Genomic DNA, 20,624 nt, shown 5'->3' with positions numbered 1-20,624 from the left:
TCTGAACTTAAAACCCCCAAATCTTTCTTTTATGACACAGAGGCCTGAGAATCACTGAAGTAACAGTCTATTAAATGAGGATTATTGTGCAGGCATGCTGGATCTGAAAACAGATTCCTTGGCTGTAGTGAGAAAAGCACAATACCCAGCAGCAGAGATACCTGTGTGCAGGAATGGATGTCCACAGCAAGGGTTGGCTTTCTAATCGCTCACCATTTCCACCAGCTCACAATGCAATATCCAAATATAGGATGGGGTATGTACAGATGGGCAATAAGAAACTGCTTAATTACTGTTGGAGAGCTGAATTGGGCAGGCCCAGCGAAGTATATTACCTGGTCCTTTAGAAGCTCTTGAAAAACCTCACAATTGGACTGGAAAAGGTTCATAAATCACTTTGAAGAGGACTGTGGCATTTGGATGGAAATTCCTCATCTAATGTTCTCTTTCTCACTGATAGCATTTTCCCTGCATTTTCCTAAGCTTGCCCCATGATAAGCAGCCAATTCTGCTCACACTGTTTTATTTTCACCCTGCATGTTGCAGAACTGTGCTCCTCTGGGCCCTCCCAGTTCTTCATGAACTTGTACTAACTCTCCCCATAAGCAGCACTGTTCAATGTCTGCCACAGGTCAGCACCCGGCTGGGGTTCATCCATCTCTCACAATCACAGAAGCATGAAGAAACAAACAAAAGTATTTCCTGCTTTCCCAAATATTTACAGAAAGCTGCAATGTTCAGGGGTTTCCCAGTGCAGGATCATAAAATCATAGGATTGTTTCAGTTGGAAAAGACCTCTAAGATCATTAAGTCCAACTGTTGACCTAACATCAACATGTTTTATTGGCATGCCCTGAAATTATCAAACCTCTGAAACCTCTTCTAGGTTATCACACATAGCTGAGTCCCAAATCCTGCTTGGCACCAGGACTTTTTCAAGGACTGAAAGTTTCCCGCTGAGTTCACTGCCAAGAGGACACAGCACTGTAAACACTGCACATAAATTTAGAACCCAGGGCTTATGAACACTTCTGAAACTCTTTGTCAACTAATTAAAGGCGTTTGAATTGGCAGAACAATGAATCCTTCCTACGCTCTTCCATGCCTGTTCTTCATACTGCAGAATACTTTCAGAGCAGTGTAGCAATCCCCCCGGCTCAGGGTTCCAGGACAGCCTCTGAGGAACTCCTGGCACCCAAGCTCATGTTTAACCCACTCAACAACACCGTCTCCTTTGTTACAGCTTCTCAAAGGCTGCTACAGAGCAGGTCCATTTGTGTAACAAACACACAAACATTAACACTGTTTACTTTTCACTTAGCAAGTGAGATGTTTTTACATTTGCATTACCTGCTCTTGTGAATCACAGCTAGTCCAAGAGATCATCAGGATTACGCTCTCATTAGTGGGAATGAAACACCTTAACTCCTCCTGTTTGTTCATCTCCACGCTCTCCCCCTCTCACACACAACTCCAGGGATCAGCCAGTGGAAGAGACAGTAAGAACAAAAGCAAAGAGAACCAGCTGGAAGGAATAACTAACAAGGAGGCACTTCCCAGCAAGCTGATTTTCTGCTATGAGACTGTTCCAAGTCCAAAGAAGAAAGGGAGGTACAAATCTGAATGCTCATCACAGAAGTTAGCAATGAGAAAACGTCTCCCTCAACTCACCAAAAGGAAGCCGTGCTTGTCAGCAACGCACATGCCATGGCACTCCGAACAAGCCAGGAATAAGAGGAGAAGTAGAGATGATGACTTCATCAGAGGCAGCAGGAAAGAGAAGTATGACTGGAATGCCAGACAAGCCAGCAGCTCTGGGGAGCCACGGCAGGAGGCCAGGTTCCTGCACCGCACCGCAGTGACGTGCTTTAAGTAAAGGAGACTATAGAGGACAATCAAACTTCGTCAGACTGGCTGGATGTAATGCAGAAAACTGAGAGGTCATCAGAACCAAAAGCTGGTGGGAAAGATCCTGCCGGCAGCCCTCGGAGAGGTCAGGCTGGCTCCAACCTTTGGCAAGGATCGGCCAATGAAGGTGTGCTCCTCCCTGTCCTGCCCCACCGCTTCAGCGCTCCACATCGCCAGGGTGCCCTGGAGAGCTTACCAGGGTGGAGTTTCTGTGAAACCAGAGGGAACAGGAATTACCGGTCTCCTGTTCGTACAATTACCCTCTGTGAATTAATTTTATTGCTTAATGAATTTAGGTGTTATTCCTCTAATTTCTGCATTATCTAATAACTCCTTACTACAAACCCAACAGAGAGGAGGAGGCACAGAGGGACAGAAGTGATTTATTTAACATGGCTCACAGTAGCATTTATGAATTAAAAACACTCCCTGGAGAGCAGATATTTGTAGTGTCTGTGTGATTTCAAACACTCAAGAGAGTCTCCAGAAAAATCTACATTTCTGATGACTTTAGGTGGTGAGACGAGCCAAGGAGGAAAGATGGATCTTTAATGTGAAGCTAAAAGGGTTGTGTAGAAGCTGCAGGTCTAATAGTGTCACTTTTTAAAAGTGGATTATTACCCTGGGAACAAACAATGGCATAAATACTGAGCTGAGCCAACTTTCCACTTCCCAAGGCACGAATAGCTGGGAATGGGAAGCAAAGATGCAAGAATGTTTGATTTCCAGTGGACACAGGTCTGTTGAGAACCTCTGACAGGTTCCGAATGCCCTTGTTTACGCTCTTGTCCTACTCCTGACAACTAGACTAGAAATACAGCTGCAAGGGGCCAGCTCCATTGTTCAATCACCTGGAGAACTATTTATTGGAACACAACACCCAGTGTCCTGCTAATCCCCCAGTGAATTCCAGCTGATCCCTTACAGCAATATTATAACCATTATGCCCCACACAATTAATTAAAAGTCAACCCTTTATTAGGCAATAAAATTGACTTTTAAATAAAAGCGGTCATGAAGCAGAAGTTTAGGGCAGGTAATGCTGCCCTCTGAAAAATCAGACTCATCTGAAAGCAAAGCTAATGAATACTCAGGGTGTTCTCTAAGCTAATAAAAGTTTGCATCATCCCCCACATTTTCTGTTAGAATAAAATTATTTCTTTTTGTGTCTTGGAAATCTCTAGCTTAAAGCCCTTTCTATAAAGCACAGCAATCCTGCACCTGCAACTCCTGCACATCAGAATCAGTGATTTACTCCCCACTCATTTAGCTCCAAGTAGAAAGAGTTTTCCATTTCCTCATGCTCTCAAACCTTTTCAGACAATTAAGGATACTGTTTACAGAATTAAAGCTTGTAAAAACGATCCTCACTTAGCTAACCATTTACCCACAAAACAAACAAACAAACAAGTTGGGATCGTTACTTGCCTTTTGTGCTACACTCTGGCATGAAATATTTACAATTAAATAATTAGCAGCTGGTTGGATTCCTCCAGCTAATGCTGTCTGCAGTGCCTACACCAGCTTCTTACCATTACCTTTATTTCCCTCACAGAGGACTTAAGTGTTACAAAACCACTCTCTTCAGCTTAGCAGGGGGAATGTCATCTCTGACTCAACTGTGTCCCTGCCTGAGAGCATAAAGATGCACCTGAAGCACCTCAACCCTCGGCAGCTACAAGAACTGTGGCTGGGAGAGTTGTGTGAACTGAAGAGCCTTCTTAGAACTGGCTGGAAAACAGAAAGGAATTTGCAGAAAACTGTTTCCCATCAGCTAAAAATGATGACCATCATCTCTCAAAGTGGGAGTAAAATCCTCTGGAAGAGGAGCATTTTCTTTGTTAAATAATGATGCGAAGTGACACTGACCTTTGCCACAGCAGCACACTGCACTTTAATGGATCTCCTCTCATCTCAGTGTCAGGTTCCTGGATATCATACACTGTGCAGTATTTAATATTCCTCATACTGCTCCTGAACAAGAGCTATTAATGGCTCTCGAATCTAGTAGTGAATAAAGCTCTGCTCTTTTCCCCTGTACTTGATATGTATCCATTCCTCTATTTTCTCTAATACTACCCAGTAAGAGAATTCTTTTCCCACCAGCATTCCCAGGTGCTTTTTGACACATACAAGCAGAAAAGGGACTTAATGCCCTTTTTCTCTGGTCCTTCTGTGGCTTCTACTGCCCAGTGTTTCACCTTTTCTCTCCTGGAGAGTTTAGTTAGGCCTTCCAGCCTTCAAAGCTGGAATAAGCTGCTTCTATTCCCACCCAGCAGTGGGCTAAAGGGAACGTTGCTCTACCACAGCAGAAATCCAGCAGCTTCACTAGAGGGAGCTGAAGCCCCTTCACTGGACAACCTAACCTAACCCTGTGCAGCACTGACCAGCCAGAGGACAACGGTGAACTGCACCTCCCGGGACAAACCTGCTTCTAGTGCAGACAGCAGGGAGGTTGGGACTTCTCCCTGGTAGTGTTTATCTGCTTGTTTACCTGATATTCAGTATCGCTAATAGCTAAGAGGGCTTTCCCTGCTCTTCTGTATGCTCCTCTGCATCTTTCACTACCCTGGAGCCATTCCCCGGCCAGGTCAGATCCCCACTGCTGGCTCTCTCCATGCACTGCCTTAATTCCTCTAGCTTCGTGACAGACAACTGTCTAGATTCTGCTCTCACACAAAAGGATGGGGAATATATTCTTTACCTGAAGAGACAGATTAAATGTATTTGTCAGGAAAAATATACTCCCAGAGGGCAAAAAGGAAAAGAGAGAAGAAAATAGCACAAATAGGAAAGGAAAGCTTGGGTAATTCTCAGCATAAGGAATCAGAAAATACACTCTTATTTTCTCTCTGCTACAACACTGAAGAAACACACCCATGTCCCAAAGACAGACACAGCTGCAGGTGCTCAGACCTGGTGCCAGGCTGGTGCCAGGGAGAGACCATAAAGCATCCAGAAAATTAACCTCCTTAATAAAAACACATAATAAAGGCTGCTCAATCAGCATGATTTACTACAAACTCCATTTCACTGCCTGGTATTTTTAATTAGATATGTGTGTGTGTGTGTGTGTATTTGGTATTTTTGTTCTTTATTTATCAGTCTCTGAAATAAAATATGAATGATATTTATCTTTCTTTGGTATGAAGTCTGGAGAACAAATTCCTCTTTTGCTAACGGCCTATCATTAGAAGTCTTTTCTCTAAGGTAAAATGGAAATCAAGCACAGACTTAAAAAATACATCAGAAAAAGATGAAATTCTAGTCTGGTTGGGGACCAGATCGTGGAGACTGCTAATACCCTGGTTAAATTGGAAGGGATGATAAAGTGAAGTGGAACATCAGCTTCCTCCTATGTGATGATAAAGACAAGCAATGCAGAGTCTGGAGAACAAGAAGTCAGCTCTGGGGAGATTTAAATTAGGTTCATCCATCATGCTTAACATTTCTGCAAAGATTCCACAGTGTTACTGTGCTGCTTTCTTGCAGCACTTTATCTGCATGGCCACCAAGTCACAGGGGCAACCCAAGGCAGAGGAGGAGTATAGACTCCTGCAATCACTGTCACTGTGGATGTAAACTATGTCACCTACCACCCGGGACAGAGCAGGGACAATACAACTCTCGTCCACCTCAGACTGCCCAGAGCCCCAGTGGGCTAAAGCATTATCAGTAGCTGGCTGCCTTTGCCTTTGCAGATTGCTGGCCCAACACAGGGTGGCCATCAGAACGTGGTAGTGGAGGATCATAGACACCTGCTAGACCACCTGACGTAACCTTTGTCCAACTCACAGGACCCCTGCAGCAGAACACTTGGAGAATGGACTGTGCCTTCTGCAGCTACGTCTCCTGAGGGATTTCAGAAGAGTTGATGTAGGTCCTGCCAGGCTTCCCATTTCATTAACACTCCTGGGATTGCAAAAGGCAGCTGGAAATCTCGCAGAAACTGACTGTGTGGCAGCACACTGCCCCTCTGCTTCCAATTCCAGAGAGAAGTAACAAGAGGCACAGACTGCCACGGTGGGAGCCTGGGTGAGATGGAAGATATACATCCAGCTCACAGCCACAGTTTTGTCTCCCATCCGTGAGGTTTGTTTCCCAGTCAAGATGTTTTATGTTTGGTTTGGGGCTTTCTCAATAGCTGACTTGGAGAGGTGAACCACAAACCAGTTGGGAACAGTTTACTTTGTGCGTGGAGCATCAGCCTGATATAAATAAACTCTGCAGAGTTTAATTCCTGGGCTATTTTCTGAGCTGTGCATGGTGGCTGCTATAACAGGTCTGTACTGGCAACATGCAAATTAAATAAATAAATACTTAATTTATAAGCATGATTCATCAGAGGTTTCATCTTCTACAGCAAAGAAACAGATGTTCTATTGATGGCACTTCATTAGAGAGATAAATGGGGTCACATACATATCTCTATTCACATCCATCTGCATAATAGACCAAACATTAAGATTTGGAATTCACATAGCACATGCAGCTCTTACATCAGCTTGAAAGAGTTTTAATGCCCAGAGCCAATTAATCCATTTCAGATTGTCGTAACATTGAAGGAACTTTAATATGCTTCGTGAAAGCAGAAGGTTGGGACTTGGCACTGGCCCTTAAGGATATACTGTCATTGGAAACAGAGCAGCATACCAGAGTTTAACTACCTGAATAGCAGTAATTTTTGGTAGCTACTGGACAAAATATAGTATGCCTCCTGATGAAGCAACTCAAAGGCAGTATTAAGGAGCAACAGTGACAGGAAAGTCTGAAAGCACTGTTCTTCCTCCAGTTACAATTATCAAGGGTTAGGATTAGGGAAAGATGAGAAATTTTTTACTGTTTTTCCACATTTGTGCAGGAGGCCCAAGAGTTCCTTTCCCCTACCTAACAGAAACAAGTCTCCTTCATTTTAATATGCATTATTAGACAGAAGACAATGAAGACTGTCATCTTCTCCACCATCCTGGTTATTTTGTAAAGGCGAGTGCTTACACAAACGTTCTGCATTTGCTGGTGTGTGGATGTGGGCATGTACACACAGGTATGTGAGGATACAGCATGCCTGCAACACTCTGGCAATCCACCTATGTGCTACAGCCACAGAGGACTGCCGAAAATGCTGCCTGCCTTCACTACTGTTACTCACAAGTCTTTCTTCCAGCTACTCAAACTTTTCTAAGCAACTGTTTTACATTCTACAGTTCCTAATTGTAGACAGTAAATCCTAATGTACTGTGACAGATACCTTTATTTTGTTGGGGGTGGGTGGGTATTTCTGCTTCTCTTCCACACACATGCTCTGAAAGCATGCCTGCAGGTGTCAGCTTCACAGGCTCACTTTTTTGTTTTCAAGCAAACATCACCAGTGCCAGTGAAAGAGAAAGGCAACTTCACAAAGCGGTCATGCTTTTTTACTCCTTATAAATACTGTTGTGTCTCAGAGGGACATACAGACACCCCCATTTAAACCACTGCATTCCTTTACACAGCAAACCCAGAGCGACTGCACTGGCTTTGTGATGCTGTTGCCATGCTTGGTGAATTGGTACCAACTCCCTACCTACAAGCAAACATCACAGTAGATTCCACACAGGGATCTAGCAGGGCTATATCCACTGGAACAGTTCCCAGTCTGGTTCTGAAGTGAAAGGGAGCAGGAGGACATTCTTACCTACACTAACACTGCCACTTACATTTTTCATCCTAAAAACCATGCAGGGTATGTGTGGGGATTCCTCCTGCACTACTGGACTGCAGTCACCCCAAGGAGCCATACAGTCTCTGTTCAGCAACAGGCTGCAATGCTGCAGAACCATTTAGCACTTGTGAACAGCATTCACTCCTCTGGGGGAGATTAAAGCACAACACCCCACTCCCAGAAACTGTATCCTGATATTCATCCCAAATTCAACTGGTCCTAGACAAGTAAAGTTACATAAATGCACACCAAATGTTCTCACTTGAAACACGACAGCCAGATCAAAATTTGTTCCCATCTAAGGGTATAAAGGTAATAACTGTTAACCTTTGACTGCTAAAAATGTAAAGGGAAAATATCTTTCACTTAAAACTTGCTCGTTTGGTTACCATGGACACTGCTTAATCATGAAGGATGACTATTACTTGTTCCTATAGTAACCAAGAAGCTTAAGAAGCATCCTGTAATTTAACTCCAGATGCCAAATTTTACAACAGTCCACCTATTACCACATTTGGATACTTCAGAACAAGCCCAGGCTTGATCTCTGACTCTACAAGAAATTCACTGATGCAGAAGTGCTGTTAGAAATCAAAAATGTGAGCACATAATGTACAAAAGAAACTTGCACTTCAAATAAATTGGTTTCTTCAAAAAGAAACATTAAGTGCTCAGCATCTGAGGATTCCTTTTTCAGTGTAAATGTTAATGAAGCAAAACTTGGACTTGCTTCATTCTTGTCAGAGTTTCTGAAAGTCTAACAATTGCAGGGTATATAATTTCCAAAGTAAATGTTTCAATGCTCAACTTAAAATGAACTTCTGAAGTAACACTGGGGCCCGAATTCACAAACCAACTTCCAAGAGCAGATCAGGACTGCCAGTCCAGCTCTTGAGAACAAGCCTACAGTAAAAGCAAGAGGCAACAGACAGCACAAACCTTCCCAATTCAGCCAACCAATGTGGTGCTCTACGCAGTCTTTTACAGTAGCTCTCCTTATTAAAACCAAAGCCTAACGTCTGCCCAGCGTTACTCAGTACCATAAAGCTTTACCTTCGGCCCCAGCAAAGAAATTTTAGTCAGAAGCTTTGTCTGCTGTAGGTCTGGGGAGATGAGACTTCCAGCAATTACCTGTGGCTGGGCTCTGTTTCTTAACCCTCTGCAGCTCTATACTGGGCAGGAATTGAGTTTTCAAAAAGCCATCAATTTTTGTCGTCGCTGATTTCCAAAGGGATCTGAGAAAACTCGGTTTAAAAGCCTGACCCTGAGGCTGTGTAAGAGTGAAATGAGGAAGGAATTTTTGGGGGTTTGTGTACTTTTTGTAAGGTGCATTTGCACAAACACACAAGCAATTAATATCCAAATTTAAAATAGTCTCTGCAGTGTGTAAAAGGAAAGCAAACTACTTCAGCTAGTGTCTGAGTTGAAAAAACCCAAACATGATAATGGCCAAATATGGAAAGTGACCCAGCTCGTTCCCCATCTCTATTGAGAGCAAAGCAAATTAAAGGATTATAGAGTGCCTTCAGTGCAATAACTTAAGGGATTAGTGGCACACTAGAAGACCTTCAAGGGAAATACAGGTTTAAAAGCTTTAAAAGGCAGCTCTGTGTCTAAATTGTTTGGACTGCCACAGCTGTAAGGAGACAAACTTACTCTAATACATAAGAGATCATGAAAAGTCTGCTGAAACCCCTCTAAGCATGCTTTTGGAAGCAATTCTCTTTTGGACTCAGACCAGCGTTTTTAACCTCCTTCTCATTTATTACCTATGGCTTGTAGATAAAAACTTACTCTGCATTACTTGGGAGCAACTCTGATACTTATTCCCTTTCAAGAGTAATCATCCTCTCTTAGCAACACAGTTAGGGGGAAGTAAGGTTATTACCAGAAGGAAAGAACTTAAAATAGAGATAAGCGAAAGATGAGCAAAAAGATACAAGAGGCAGTCTGCAAGTTGCCTGAAAGTTGCTGCTACAATTTCCAAATTCCTGTCACTGCATCGATGGAGCTGTTCCTTGGATAGTAAGTTCCCAAGTTACTCTTAGGCAGTACTGACAAGTCCCACAATTTTATCAAGGCTGCTGCTCTACTTAGTTACCTCTCAAAGCAGCAGCTGGAACCGTGGGACAGCAGTCAAGATTTTAGAGAAAGAACATGAGAATCAACCCCCCTGAGTACTCTTCCTACCCTGTGGCAAAAAGGAGTCTCAGAGAAGAATAGAGAGCTGCTGGAGTTTATGCCATTACTCTGTCACCAACCATCCGTGGGATTTCCTCCAAGTTATCCCTGGTTACCTCACTGGTTCAGTAAGAATGCATCTACCTAAGGCTTCTTTCAAGTCCATTAAGTATTTGCAGTTCTTATAAACACGCTAAAGAAAACCAGCAGCGGTTCCAAGGCAGTGTTCTGGTTATGCACAAAGATATTCAGATGATGTTTACTGGTTTGGGTAGTACCACAAACACCACAATAGGTATGTAACCTACACTCACACTATCAGCAGACACACCCTTCCAGTTGCCCAGTCTCATCAAGATTCTGAGTTCTTTAGTCAAACCTGCTTCTTTTCAAGCTGTTTATCTGACTTGCAAAGCTGCTTCACCCCACATATGGAGCTACAGCTGCTGACACTTACTCAAGGTGGCTGTGCTGTCCTGCATGAGCCTTCCCCCACATTCCAAGTTACTCCCTACAGTTTTCTTGTCATTCTTCTCTTTCCCTTCCTTTCCCTTCCTCTTTCATGTCTCACAATCAAAACTCCACATCCAGCAAGTTTTAAACCACCTCCCCTGCAACTTTTCTCTTCAACTCTGACAGAAGTCACAACACATGAAAATCAAAGAACGAGGGAAATGCAAAGCCCTCAAACTGCAGGATATTGTTGTTAAGAGAACCAGTGAAAAGTATATAAACAACTTAAGAATTCCTCCATCCTGTGCTACTGCCCAAGTTATTAAATGCAGTACATTTTTATTAGGTGATTAAGCATTGAACAAATCCAGCAAAGCTTCAGCTGGAGCACTAGCCCAAAAGATAGCACAGCTGCCAGGGAGTATTCCTTACAAACAGAAGAGCTTCACAAACTCTGCTTCTCTTTTCTATGGGTATCTGTCAGCCACACCATTAAAAGCCCAATGAAAAACTGCAAGAGCTCTGTGGTGAAACAGAAAATGCCGCAAAAGAGACTTGCAAAACAAAGCAATGGTCATTAAAAACTGTGAAGCAGGAAGGCCTCCTTTTCCTGACATTTAAAAGACACCACCCTCGGAAATAAAACAACTCCATTGCTAAAATTTACTACTGGGCTCTTCACTTGCCTCCTCCCAGCCCTCAAAATAATTAATAACAACAACAATAATAATATTTAAAGCAAATTAGAGGCATTCCAAGGTCTATGATTTAGGTTCTTCAAGAAGTCTCACCTACAGGAGACAGGTGAAGTGCACATATGTATCCCTTTGGCTATCCAGAAGGCAAGGCAAGATAAGATCATACGGCAGAGAAGAATTTACTATTGATTGGCTACTAGAGTGAGTAACTTAAAATCAAGTAAAGCAGAGAGATGGAAATTGTCCCAGCGTGTGCCAGAATGACAGAACTACAAAGGAGGTTTTGTTGCATTTAAAGCTAAGTGTAATTCAAAGAAATGTTAATTGTGAGTCATGGAAAGAAGTAAGTATTGTTTAAACATTTCATGTGAATTATTTACTTACAGAACCCTGAATCTCACTTAACAATGCAGTGGGAATTTTTAGTAAGAGCAAGATTTCTAAGCAGAATGAGAGAGCGATCCTTTCCCCCCACATCTGATACAGTCTTGTCCAGGGGACTGCCCTGGGCTACAGGACTAAGTCCTGCAGAGGTGAAAAGGGAGAAGACCACATGGCATTCCTTGTCAAACATCCCTTTTTGTTAACATGCTGCAAAATAGATTTTCAGCTAGAAAAGATTAAAGAAAAGTGTGCAACATTTCATGTAGCTTTAAATACACTAAAGCCTCCTCGGTTGTTCTGTCATTCTGTTCCATGCTGGGACAGTTTTGAAGTCTCTGCTTCCCCTGTCCCAGGCAAGTGCCCAAACCTCTGAGGTATTGGTTATCTGGGTGCAAGTTGGTCTCTCGTTTATCACTTAGAAGGTTTTGATTTCCTCAAACAGAGAGGACTAAATTCCAGCTGTTCTTAGGAGATGTGTATCTGAATAGCCTGCCATGAGAAAAAAACAGCTTGACCTTAGCCTTCAAGCTGACGGTGTTTGGTGTACTAAAATACTGGGCTTTGCTAAAGATCAGTCAGCCCTCTGTTCACAGCAGCCATCAAAGCCAAAGAAGACAAGAGCTTGTTAAATAAAAATCCTTTTTGTAGAATACCTTGAGAAGCTTTTGTGATAAACAGAACTTAGAGTGAGACATTTATGTCCAAGGAGCTGACAGAGGCAGAATTATCAGGAACATTAAGCCTTCAAGATCAGGAATGCAAAATGTTCTCAAATTCTTCAAGCTTTGATGACAGCTGATTACCTGCAGAGTTTTACACAAGAAACACCACAAGCCAAAGCTGTATTTGGCTCAGATATGAAACTGTGAATGAAGCATCTGTGAGGAGCTTCTATGAGCAAACTGAATTTTCCAAACACTTGTCACTCACCCCCTTTCTTCATTATGGCCATAATTAAATAGAAGCAGAGATAGCATGAAGAAAGTCACAGACTGAAATACTGCAGGCAGAAGCAGGTGTTGCTTATATCAATAATAATCCTTCTACCCTTTCTGCCTCCCCAGTACCTTCCACTACATTAGCTGGATCACCTGGTAATAATCATAATTACTGCCATGATTCCTCATATCACACACATCTCTGAGCTGAACAGATGGTCCAAGGAAGAGATGGGGTTTCTGCACTTAGTTTTTTTTTTACTAACTAATGCCTACCTGCAGCATGTCCTGAATCTCTGGGGGAAACAGAGCCAGGAGATTTCAGACATTATCATCATTCTAACAAAGATTAACAGAGAGGTGAAACCTGTCTGGTTTATCCCCTACCAAATAGCAGTAATTTAAACATGATGGAGACATATGTGAGCTTCCTGACAGCATGCCTTCCTGGTCTGGTTTGACTTCCCCTCCCCACCACTTTTGCTGTTCTAGCCCTGGACCTCTCAGAGAGACAGACTAGAAAGCATAATTGATACATGATCAATATGTTAAAAGCACCAAAGAACTCTGGAATAGAGGCTACCACCCCATAAGCCATTAAACAAACTGGCTGTCAAACAGCTCCAAGTACCATATATTTTTCTTCAGGCTACCTCAGGCTGTCTCCATCTGGAGTCCCAACAGAAAGCAGTCCCTTACTTTCCTTAGACACTTGCACAGCAAAAGCACATTCCGTTCACTTCTATCTGCAGTGCTTTCCTGAGGGAGCGGATATCTCTTTCTTTGTGCCTCAGGAAGCACGACCAATTTCCCCAGAGAGGTCCCGGCTCCAACAGCCACCGCCTGTGACTGGAATGCGGCTGTCCAAGCCACGACGCCAGCCTGGCTTTTACTGTTTGTCCCCAAGCAGGCTGCCCTCCATACTCACAAGAGGCCAGCAGCTGCTTTCACAGAATCACAGAGGGACCCTTCAAGGGCATCTTACTCAACCCCCTGCACTCATGCAGCAAAGCTCACCAGAAGGGCCAGCATAGAGAGGTGGTATTGTCCCCTCAGGGAGGTGACAGTGGGCAGCAGTCATACATAAACGTATGCTTTTAAGCACAACCTGTTCTTCATTCAAAGAGACCTAGCGATCTAAATCATGGACGGGTTAAAAGGTTCTTTGGCGGAGAGCAGTGTCACAAACCCTGGAGAGGAGCCACGCTGGCAGCAGATGGCAGCACCTGCACCTCATGGGTGCTCCATCGGCACGCCGGCAGCAGGGATTCCTCCCGCAGGACTGACGCAGCAGTGAATGATTCCAGATGGGGAGAGGGGCTTGCGTGCCAGCAGAGCTCTCCTCCTCCCTGCTAAATGGCTAACAACTGCCTGATCCTCAGCAAGCTCCCTGTCCAAAAGCATGCTAATAATGTGATGAAGTGACACACCTTTGGGAAAGCTCAACCTCCAGATATGACTGCTCTTTCAGCTGGGGCCACAGCCTTACCCAGGCTCTGTGGGCACCTTGGCAAAGGGCCTGGAGACTGGAGAAAGCAAAAAGTTGCCAAGAGGATGTCCGGGAAACACATATGTGGCAAAAGGAACGTGTGCCAATTCCTGTGCACTACTCAGGAATTTATGGTAACCTCCCACTAAGGATATCTGATCTCTGAGTCTGTGACATGAGAGCAAATTGCACTGCAGAGCAGCATTTCAAAAGCAGACCCTCAGCTCTTTCCTTCATCCAGACACACAGGTCTTGGAAATGAACATTACATCAAACCCCAGCCATCCAGAACCTCAATCTGATCTATTCTCCCCACAGGTCCTTCAGTCTTGCAGTCTCCTGTCCATTAACCTTCCAGTGGATCAAAACTGCCAAGGGCAGTATTTCTTTTGCTGTATCCCAGCACTTCCTTCACCAGGTCCAGACTGACAGCCAGGCTGCTGGAGCAGCACACAGCTACTCAGCCCGGGATCAAGCCCTACCACTGACCCACCCCATGACCCTGCTGTATGACACCACCACTGCTCAACTTGCTTTCTGTATTTCCTACAAAACCATGTAGAAAATAAAGAGAAAATTCTTACCCAGATTAGCAAATCCCTTTAAGATATAGAGATAAAAAGAGCCCAACAACTGGGAAGGTTTATGATCCTGTTAGCATGCCGGGATACTAGAGACTAAGCGTGACAAACACAAAAGTACTCAGGGAGAGATCAACAGCAAGATTTCAGTTGGTTCAAATTCAGTTCCTTACACATATCAGGGTTGGTTTCCATTTCTATCAGATCTGCTTGCATATTCCTTGTGTTAACAAGGAATTACACCAAAAAGTTCATACTGGGTCATCTAGATGAAACTTAACACATTTCATTTATCACAGTAACTGAAATGACAGCAAAGTATTTTGGTTCTGAACTGTACACAGATACAGGGGGAAAGGAAACTGCTACATGCTTGTGAGTTTACAAACATTCCTCCCTGACAGGCAAAACAACAACAACAAAAAATCATGGAAAGAAAAACATTCTGCTTAAAGGAGCAGATGAAGCCCAGCAACTGATTTTAGCTCCCTATTGTTTTCTCAGTGAGGATTCAAAATCCTGAAAAAAAAGTACTGAATGCCAGGAAAAGAAGAAAGAGGACACTGCACTAAGCCAAATCTTGTAGTGCTGGAGTCTATTTTACAGTCTGCTTGGTAAATCAGAATTAACTCCAGTGAGACAAGTACAAGCCTGATCCGTATGAACACCTGATGCACTGTTGCTGTTATGGTTTGTATCATGATTCACACACACAAAACCAAACTCAAACCCACCATAATTAATGGCTTTGATTCAGGTCAAGACATTGTAAGTATGACTGGATTGTCACACTGGAGGCCAAATACAACCCTCTCCCCCTGCTTTCTGACAAGACAGTTCAACAGCAAAGTGACTCAAAGACTCCTGCTCCTTCAGCTGCGTTAACGACAGGCACAAGCATCAATAGACATTTATTCCACACTAGAAGAGAAAGCCAGAATAGCTCATTTTAAAAATGCAACTGGGTCACTAGCTGCCTGCAGTAGAATAAATGGGCTGCATGAGTGAGTATGCCCGAAAGAAACATTACTCTGTGGACCTAACTCCTGCTGATGAGGACAAATAGGCCCTTTTAGAGCAGGATTTTTAAAAGCACAAAGTGATTTGGGAACACAAGTCCCACGGGTTTCCTCAGTGCCTCAGGAACACAACCTTTAGGCTCTTTTGAAAATCCTACCCCTAAACTGTAGTCAGTTTTGTAATTTCAATCCCCCTGGTGATATTCAACTCTTGAAGAACAGGAAGTTCTGGCAATACATCTGTGTGTATCGAAACCACCTCTTAATCAAGGATTGTCAAATCTCTATAATCATCCACTGGGCCTCCAAACAGTTCAGTCAGCTAAAGAAACAGTCACCTTAATTATACAAACTGGAAAAACCCCTGAACCTGGAGAACTAACAAGACTGGATTAGCCACAGCTACACAAGGTGTCAGAGCCACTGCAAGGAACAGCACCCCATCCTGACTCCCCCAGCCGAGCTCTTCACATTCAGCATTCTCCCTCCCCACGCTCCCTGCAGCACTACACAAGCAACTGACCTTCTGTGCAGCTCAGATACGCCTCACAGGGAGCAGGCACACTTACAAGTATTCTTATCTACAGTAACGAAGCTACCTGTAAGCAGCGGCACGTCTGCCTTTGCACTGTCAATTAAAGAGAACTGTTGTTGCAATTACCCCTACTAAGCGGCCTGTTCCGGCTCCGGGATCGGCTGCGCTGTCTCTGAAGTCGTGACCTCCGGAGCAGTCGATAGTAGTAGGACGGTCTCCCAGAACTTTTCCTGCTGTTCATTGACATTTTTGTATCTATTTTACACATACACACATGCAGGCACAGGTTCACTCTCCCCTCTGGCACGGTAGCAACAGTCCCAGCGTTTAATTAGCTGGAGGTTGGTTCTTTGGAAGGGAAAGGGAGAGGGGGGGAAGAGGAACTCTTCACTTTACACATTTCAAAACAAAAACAACAAGAAGAAAACATAAAAAAGAGAGAGAGGAGGGAAAAAAGCATGCGGCACCAGGGTGCATGTCTCAGCTGAGGGAGCACTTGCAGCGAGCAAGATAAACTGTACTAACAATTCCTGCCCCCAAAAAAGATAAGCCTGCTGGAGTTGGAATAGGAAGCCAGTGTTGGCCTGGGCTCTTGAAACGTGAAGAATAGGCTGGAAGAAATCCTGGACTGGATCCTCTCTGCCGGACAGCAGCATCTGATCAAACCGTACTGGAAAAAAAATCAACAGCTTGCTGCCTGAAAGTGTCTGGGCAGCCTTCGGGTGCCAGCTCCCTTCTACCTGCCCTGACCATCAGATCATTTCGGAGATGAAGTTTCAGGCGGCTTGGTCTGCAGCAGGAGGTATCTATGAAAGACGGGGTTGGGGAAGGGTATAATGATTTCCTGGCCATGGGACACATGTTAATAATCATCATGGAGCAAAAGCCCCGGAAAATAAAGTGAAACTTGAGAGGGGAAAACTTTAATTAGAAGTTGAATGAACAGAGCTCCAGACTCCCCTGGAGGCCCATTTCCTTTCAACATTCAAACTGAGTTATAGCACATCCCACAAATTAGAGAAAGAGCCTATTTACCATTTGGGTTCTGATGGCAGCGAAGATTCCGCCTCCGGCTCATATTGCTCAATAAAATTACATTTCAATGGGCAGAATTAACACTTTCAGCCATGGAGGAAAATAAAAGGGGGTGGGGGGGAGTTGATAAAAATTGATAAAATAGACAGAAAATAAAATCTCATTCCACATTTACAGTTTAGCAGCTCAGAAGTGAATTGTCCAGGACCTTCCATCCAAGCTCCTTCCCCAGCCGGCACAAAAAGCACTCCGAGGGAAGAGCGACAGACAACGCTGCAGAAAACCAGAGCGGGGGCCAAGAACTTCACGCGCTGCCGCTTCTTCTGGCAGGCTGGCAGATAACAGAAAACCCTCATCGGAGTGGGATGAGCTGCAAAATGACATTTGCACAATACCTCTCCCTATTGTACCCTAGTTTTGTCATTTTCCCCAGACGTTTGTGCAAATCGGTCTTTGCAGTGTCTTGGGAAGCTGCAGAACTAGGCAGGCTTGAGGCTTGGCTGAGGATGAGCAATGTTCTCCAGTTAGCAGGAGCTTCTTTGGAAGGTTGAAAGCTTCCCCTGATTATACTGTGTTCTATCATCAATAAGAAGAGGCAGAAACCATCAGACTTCAGCACCCTCACCATGACAGGAGCCCCATCCCTACCAGCCACCTTCATTTTAGGATTCCATGAACTTGTGCAGTCATGGAAAACAGCAGAATTCTACAAAACCTGTATTTCCTTGTTTACATATCGAATAGTAAACCCAGGATGCTTATCAGCTGAGAAAGGTCCTTCCAGGAGGCAAACCCAGGGAAGTCCATGCCTGGTTTTGAGGCCAGACATAAGGAATTCAGCGCCAGCTTTCAGCAGCGCAGGAATGAGCCAATCAAGAGGGCAACGACAAGTTCAGGTCAAGGAGGCAGATCCCAGCTGGACAGCAGAGGCTCCACTGCCTTGGGGAGGGGTTGCCGCTCTGGGACATTCCTCCCCATGCACCCACAGTCACCAAATCCCACATCAGATCCTGGCAAAAAGGGAAAGGCTTCAGTTACTACACATCTGCCCTCTTCTCTTAGCCAGGATACTTTAAAAAACAAACCAAAACACAAAACCCCAAACCCCATATTTGGGTAGATTGAAAAACAAACAACAAAAAAATACAGGAACAACTCTTAATAGTTTTCCAGATGACCAGACACTCATCCTGTGCAGCTGATTGAATTCACAAACAAAGCTGAGAACATCCAGAAGGGAAAGTCTGAAAACACTGACCTTCAGTTAAAGATTTGCTGGAGACAAGAAGCCAAACATTCAGTGGTCACTCTGCAATTTTTTGTCCTAATAAGTGAGCTGGTAGTTCCTCAGAGAATCATTTAAGGTGATTCTTTTATCGCTACAATTATCTTTAAAACAGTCAATCTAATGTGTTTTTCCTTTTCTTATGCCCAACAGCAAAAAAAGGCACTGATGGAAATACAGGTTTAAAGAAAACCATTAAAAAAACTCACCCAAATTCAGAAAATCTAAAAGTGGAAGGTCCACGTGGGTTGGCTTTAACTAGAGCCAGGTGACTCATCCTTCAACCACCTGGGATGCGATGAGACCCAGGCACTGCTGCTCTCCCAACCTCTGTGGGCAGGTGGGAATGATCAGGATGATAGGAGAGCAGAGGCCGGCAGTCACTGTGCTTCACCCACGTGTACTTAAGCATCTGTTCCACGTTTAGGGATTTTTATTTTTAATCAACCAAGGGCCTTCAGAAGCGTCCATACAGGTGACCATAAAGCAGGAGAAGTTAATGAGGGACTATAAACTACCATGACAAGAGAAAGCAGCCTTGCTATGGAAGCATAAATGCCCAGGAGTTTTGTTCACGTTTCACCAGCTTGCCTCTGTCTCTCTCACTTCACAATGTTTTTGAAGGCTTTCAGTTCAGATGCTACATAGCAGCAGGCAACAAAATGAATGGCCCATCTGGGAGGGAATGTGACTGGTCTGGACCTTTCCAATTAATCCAGCACTGTTCTTTTTTTTTTTTTTCCCCTCTTTTTTCCCCCCCTTTTTTTTTTTCTTTTTTTTTTTTTGAAAGCCACATCCTGATACAAACACTCTTTTGTGTATAGCAGCATCTACCTCTTGTAAACCTTAGATATATGAACTGCTCTGGAGGGAAGTTGACAACATTAAAATCTCTATCTCAAATACCACATCACAGTCCGGCTGTTCCCTCCAAAAAGCAGGAGGGTGAGTTCAGTCATGGGCTCTGCTGAATCCCTCAGTAAGAGAGGAATAAATGGAGCCAAACAAAGCAGTGATTTGGGGGGTGTTAACTCCTCCTCTCTGACACTGACTACAAACCTGAAAACCCGTGAAATTAAATATCCACCAAACTGTAACACCTCAGTAAAATACCCACTTTGATGCCCTGTTGGGCTTTAGAGGAAAATCAGAGCACCCACAGCTGACCTGGCATCCCCCGACCTCCACTCCTGTTATCCTGCCATGAAGCCTCCTTAAAACTGGCTATATTTTGCTCCTTCACCAAAACTAACTAACAGCATGTGAATAAATTTTAAATTAGACCAGAGTAAGTCCTGGGATAGATTGCTACACAAACATTGGCTTGTTTGCGCTGACATCAAAAGGAGCAGGCTTTGCCTGAGGCTTTGCTCAGCTCCAACAGGGCTGCTTGGTGCAGGGAGGCTGACAGAAGTTGGGCCTCCCCAGTGGCTCCCACTTGCCTGTTTTATCATTTGTTTATTGCTTGGTGCTGGGAAAATAATGACTGTACTGCAGCATGCACGTTCCCAAGGCAGCCCCTACCATTAAACCTCTTGCTTTCCCAAAGGGCTTTAGAGGGAAACAATCATTCCTCTTCACTCCCTCTGATTTTATGGTAAGGAACTTGAATTCCTTATTCTGAAAGTGAAGTTTCCATGCTCAGCAGGGCTCACTGGTACAGGTATGAGGGTACAATTTGTCCACACATATGAAAAATGGCCTCTGAATTCAGACTATCTCCTGGAAGACAGCAGCTTTAGCAATCTCATTTCAGTTTCCCCTGGTGTTGTCACAAAGAACTGAACAGAGGCTTTCAAAAGTGCAAATAAACCAACCAGAAGAGGTTTTGCCTTGGCCAGTGGTGAGAGGAGTGGTGGAGATCAGCTTCACTTCTAATTGCATTAGGTCAACAAACTGCAGACAGATCATCAAGAAGTTGAAAAAACACAACCCAAATTGCAATCCAGATTTCCCTGTCACTTGTAACTAGACTGCCTCTGAAGAATGATTGGATTTCATTTCACAAGCTGAGGCAAAAGGAATAAGGGCATAATCTCTACAAACTATCTGCTTTTTAAAACAAGAGAGAAATAGAACAGTCTTCTTGTCAGTGATCCTAGACACTCTCAAGATGTGCCTGCTTGCATTTGCTTACAAGTCCATCGCAGACTTCAGTTCTCTATGCTATGAAGTTGGAAGATTTCCAGGCTTACTGCCTCAAGGCTACCAGGGATACATAAGCTCATATGCAGAGCCAGAGAGGAAGGTAATTTCCTTTGTGTAAGGATAACTTAACTTGCAATTCAGCTGTACCCATAGCACAATCTTCAGTGACATATTTGTTTGAAGATCTAAAAGGAAAGTTTCATGCACACAATTGAAAGTAAACTGTTTCTTTTAATATTCTAATGGAAAACAATGATTATTATAAGACA

The 20,624-nt window shown here is 43.8% G+C and overlaps 1 protein-coding gene across 7 annotated transcripts in view; it reads right to left on the bottom strand.

Annotated features, from left to right (window-relative positions):
* DAB2IP (DAB2 interacting protein) overlaps nucleotides 1-20,624 on the bottom strand; it is a 204,240-nt gene that overhangs the window by 140,381 nt on the left and 43,235 nt on the right. For 2 of the 7 annotated variants that reach the window (XM_054174499.1, XM_054174497.1), the window contains exon 1: nucleotides 16,014-16,404. The exons of 3 other annotated variants lie outside the window; for them this stretch is intronic. In XM_054174499.1, the coding sequence (XP_054030474.1) occupies nucleotides 16,014-16,155 (142 nt within the window). In that variant the 5' untranslated portion in view covers nucleotides 16,156-16,404. Of the gene's footprint in view, nucleotides 1-1,671; nucleotides 1,915-16,013; nucleotides 16,405-20,624 lie in introns of those variants that run through there. 2 more of the 7 variants (XM_054174495.1, XM_054174501.1) reach the window with 2 other exon arrangements.

Source organism: Dryobates pubescens, chromosome 29, assembly GCF_014839835.1.
Source record: "Dryobates pubescens isolate bDryPub1 chromosome 29, bDryPub1.pri, whole genome shotgun sequence".
NCBI lineage: Eukaryota > Metazoa > Chordata > Aves > Piciformes > Picidae > Dryobates > Dryobates pubescens.
The sequence above is the reverse complement of the archived record's forward strand: the minus strand, read 5'-3'. Positions and strand labels throughout refer to the sequence as shown.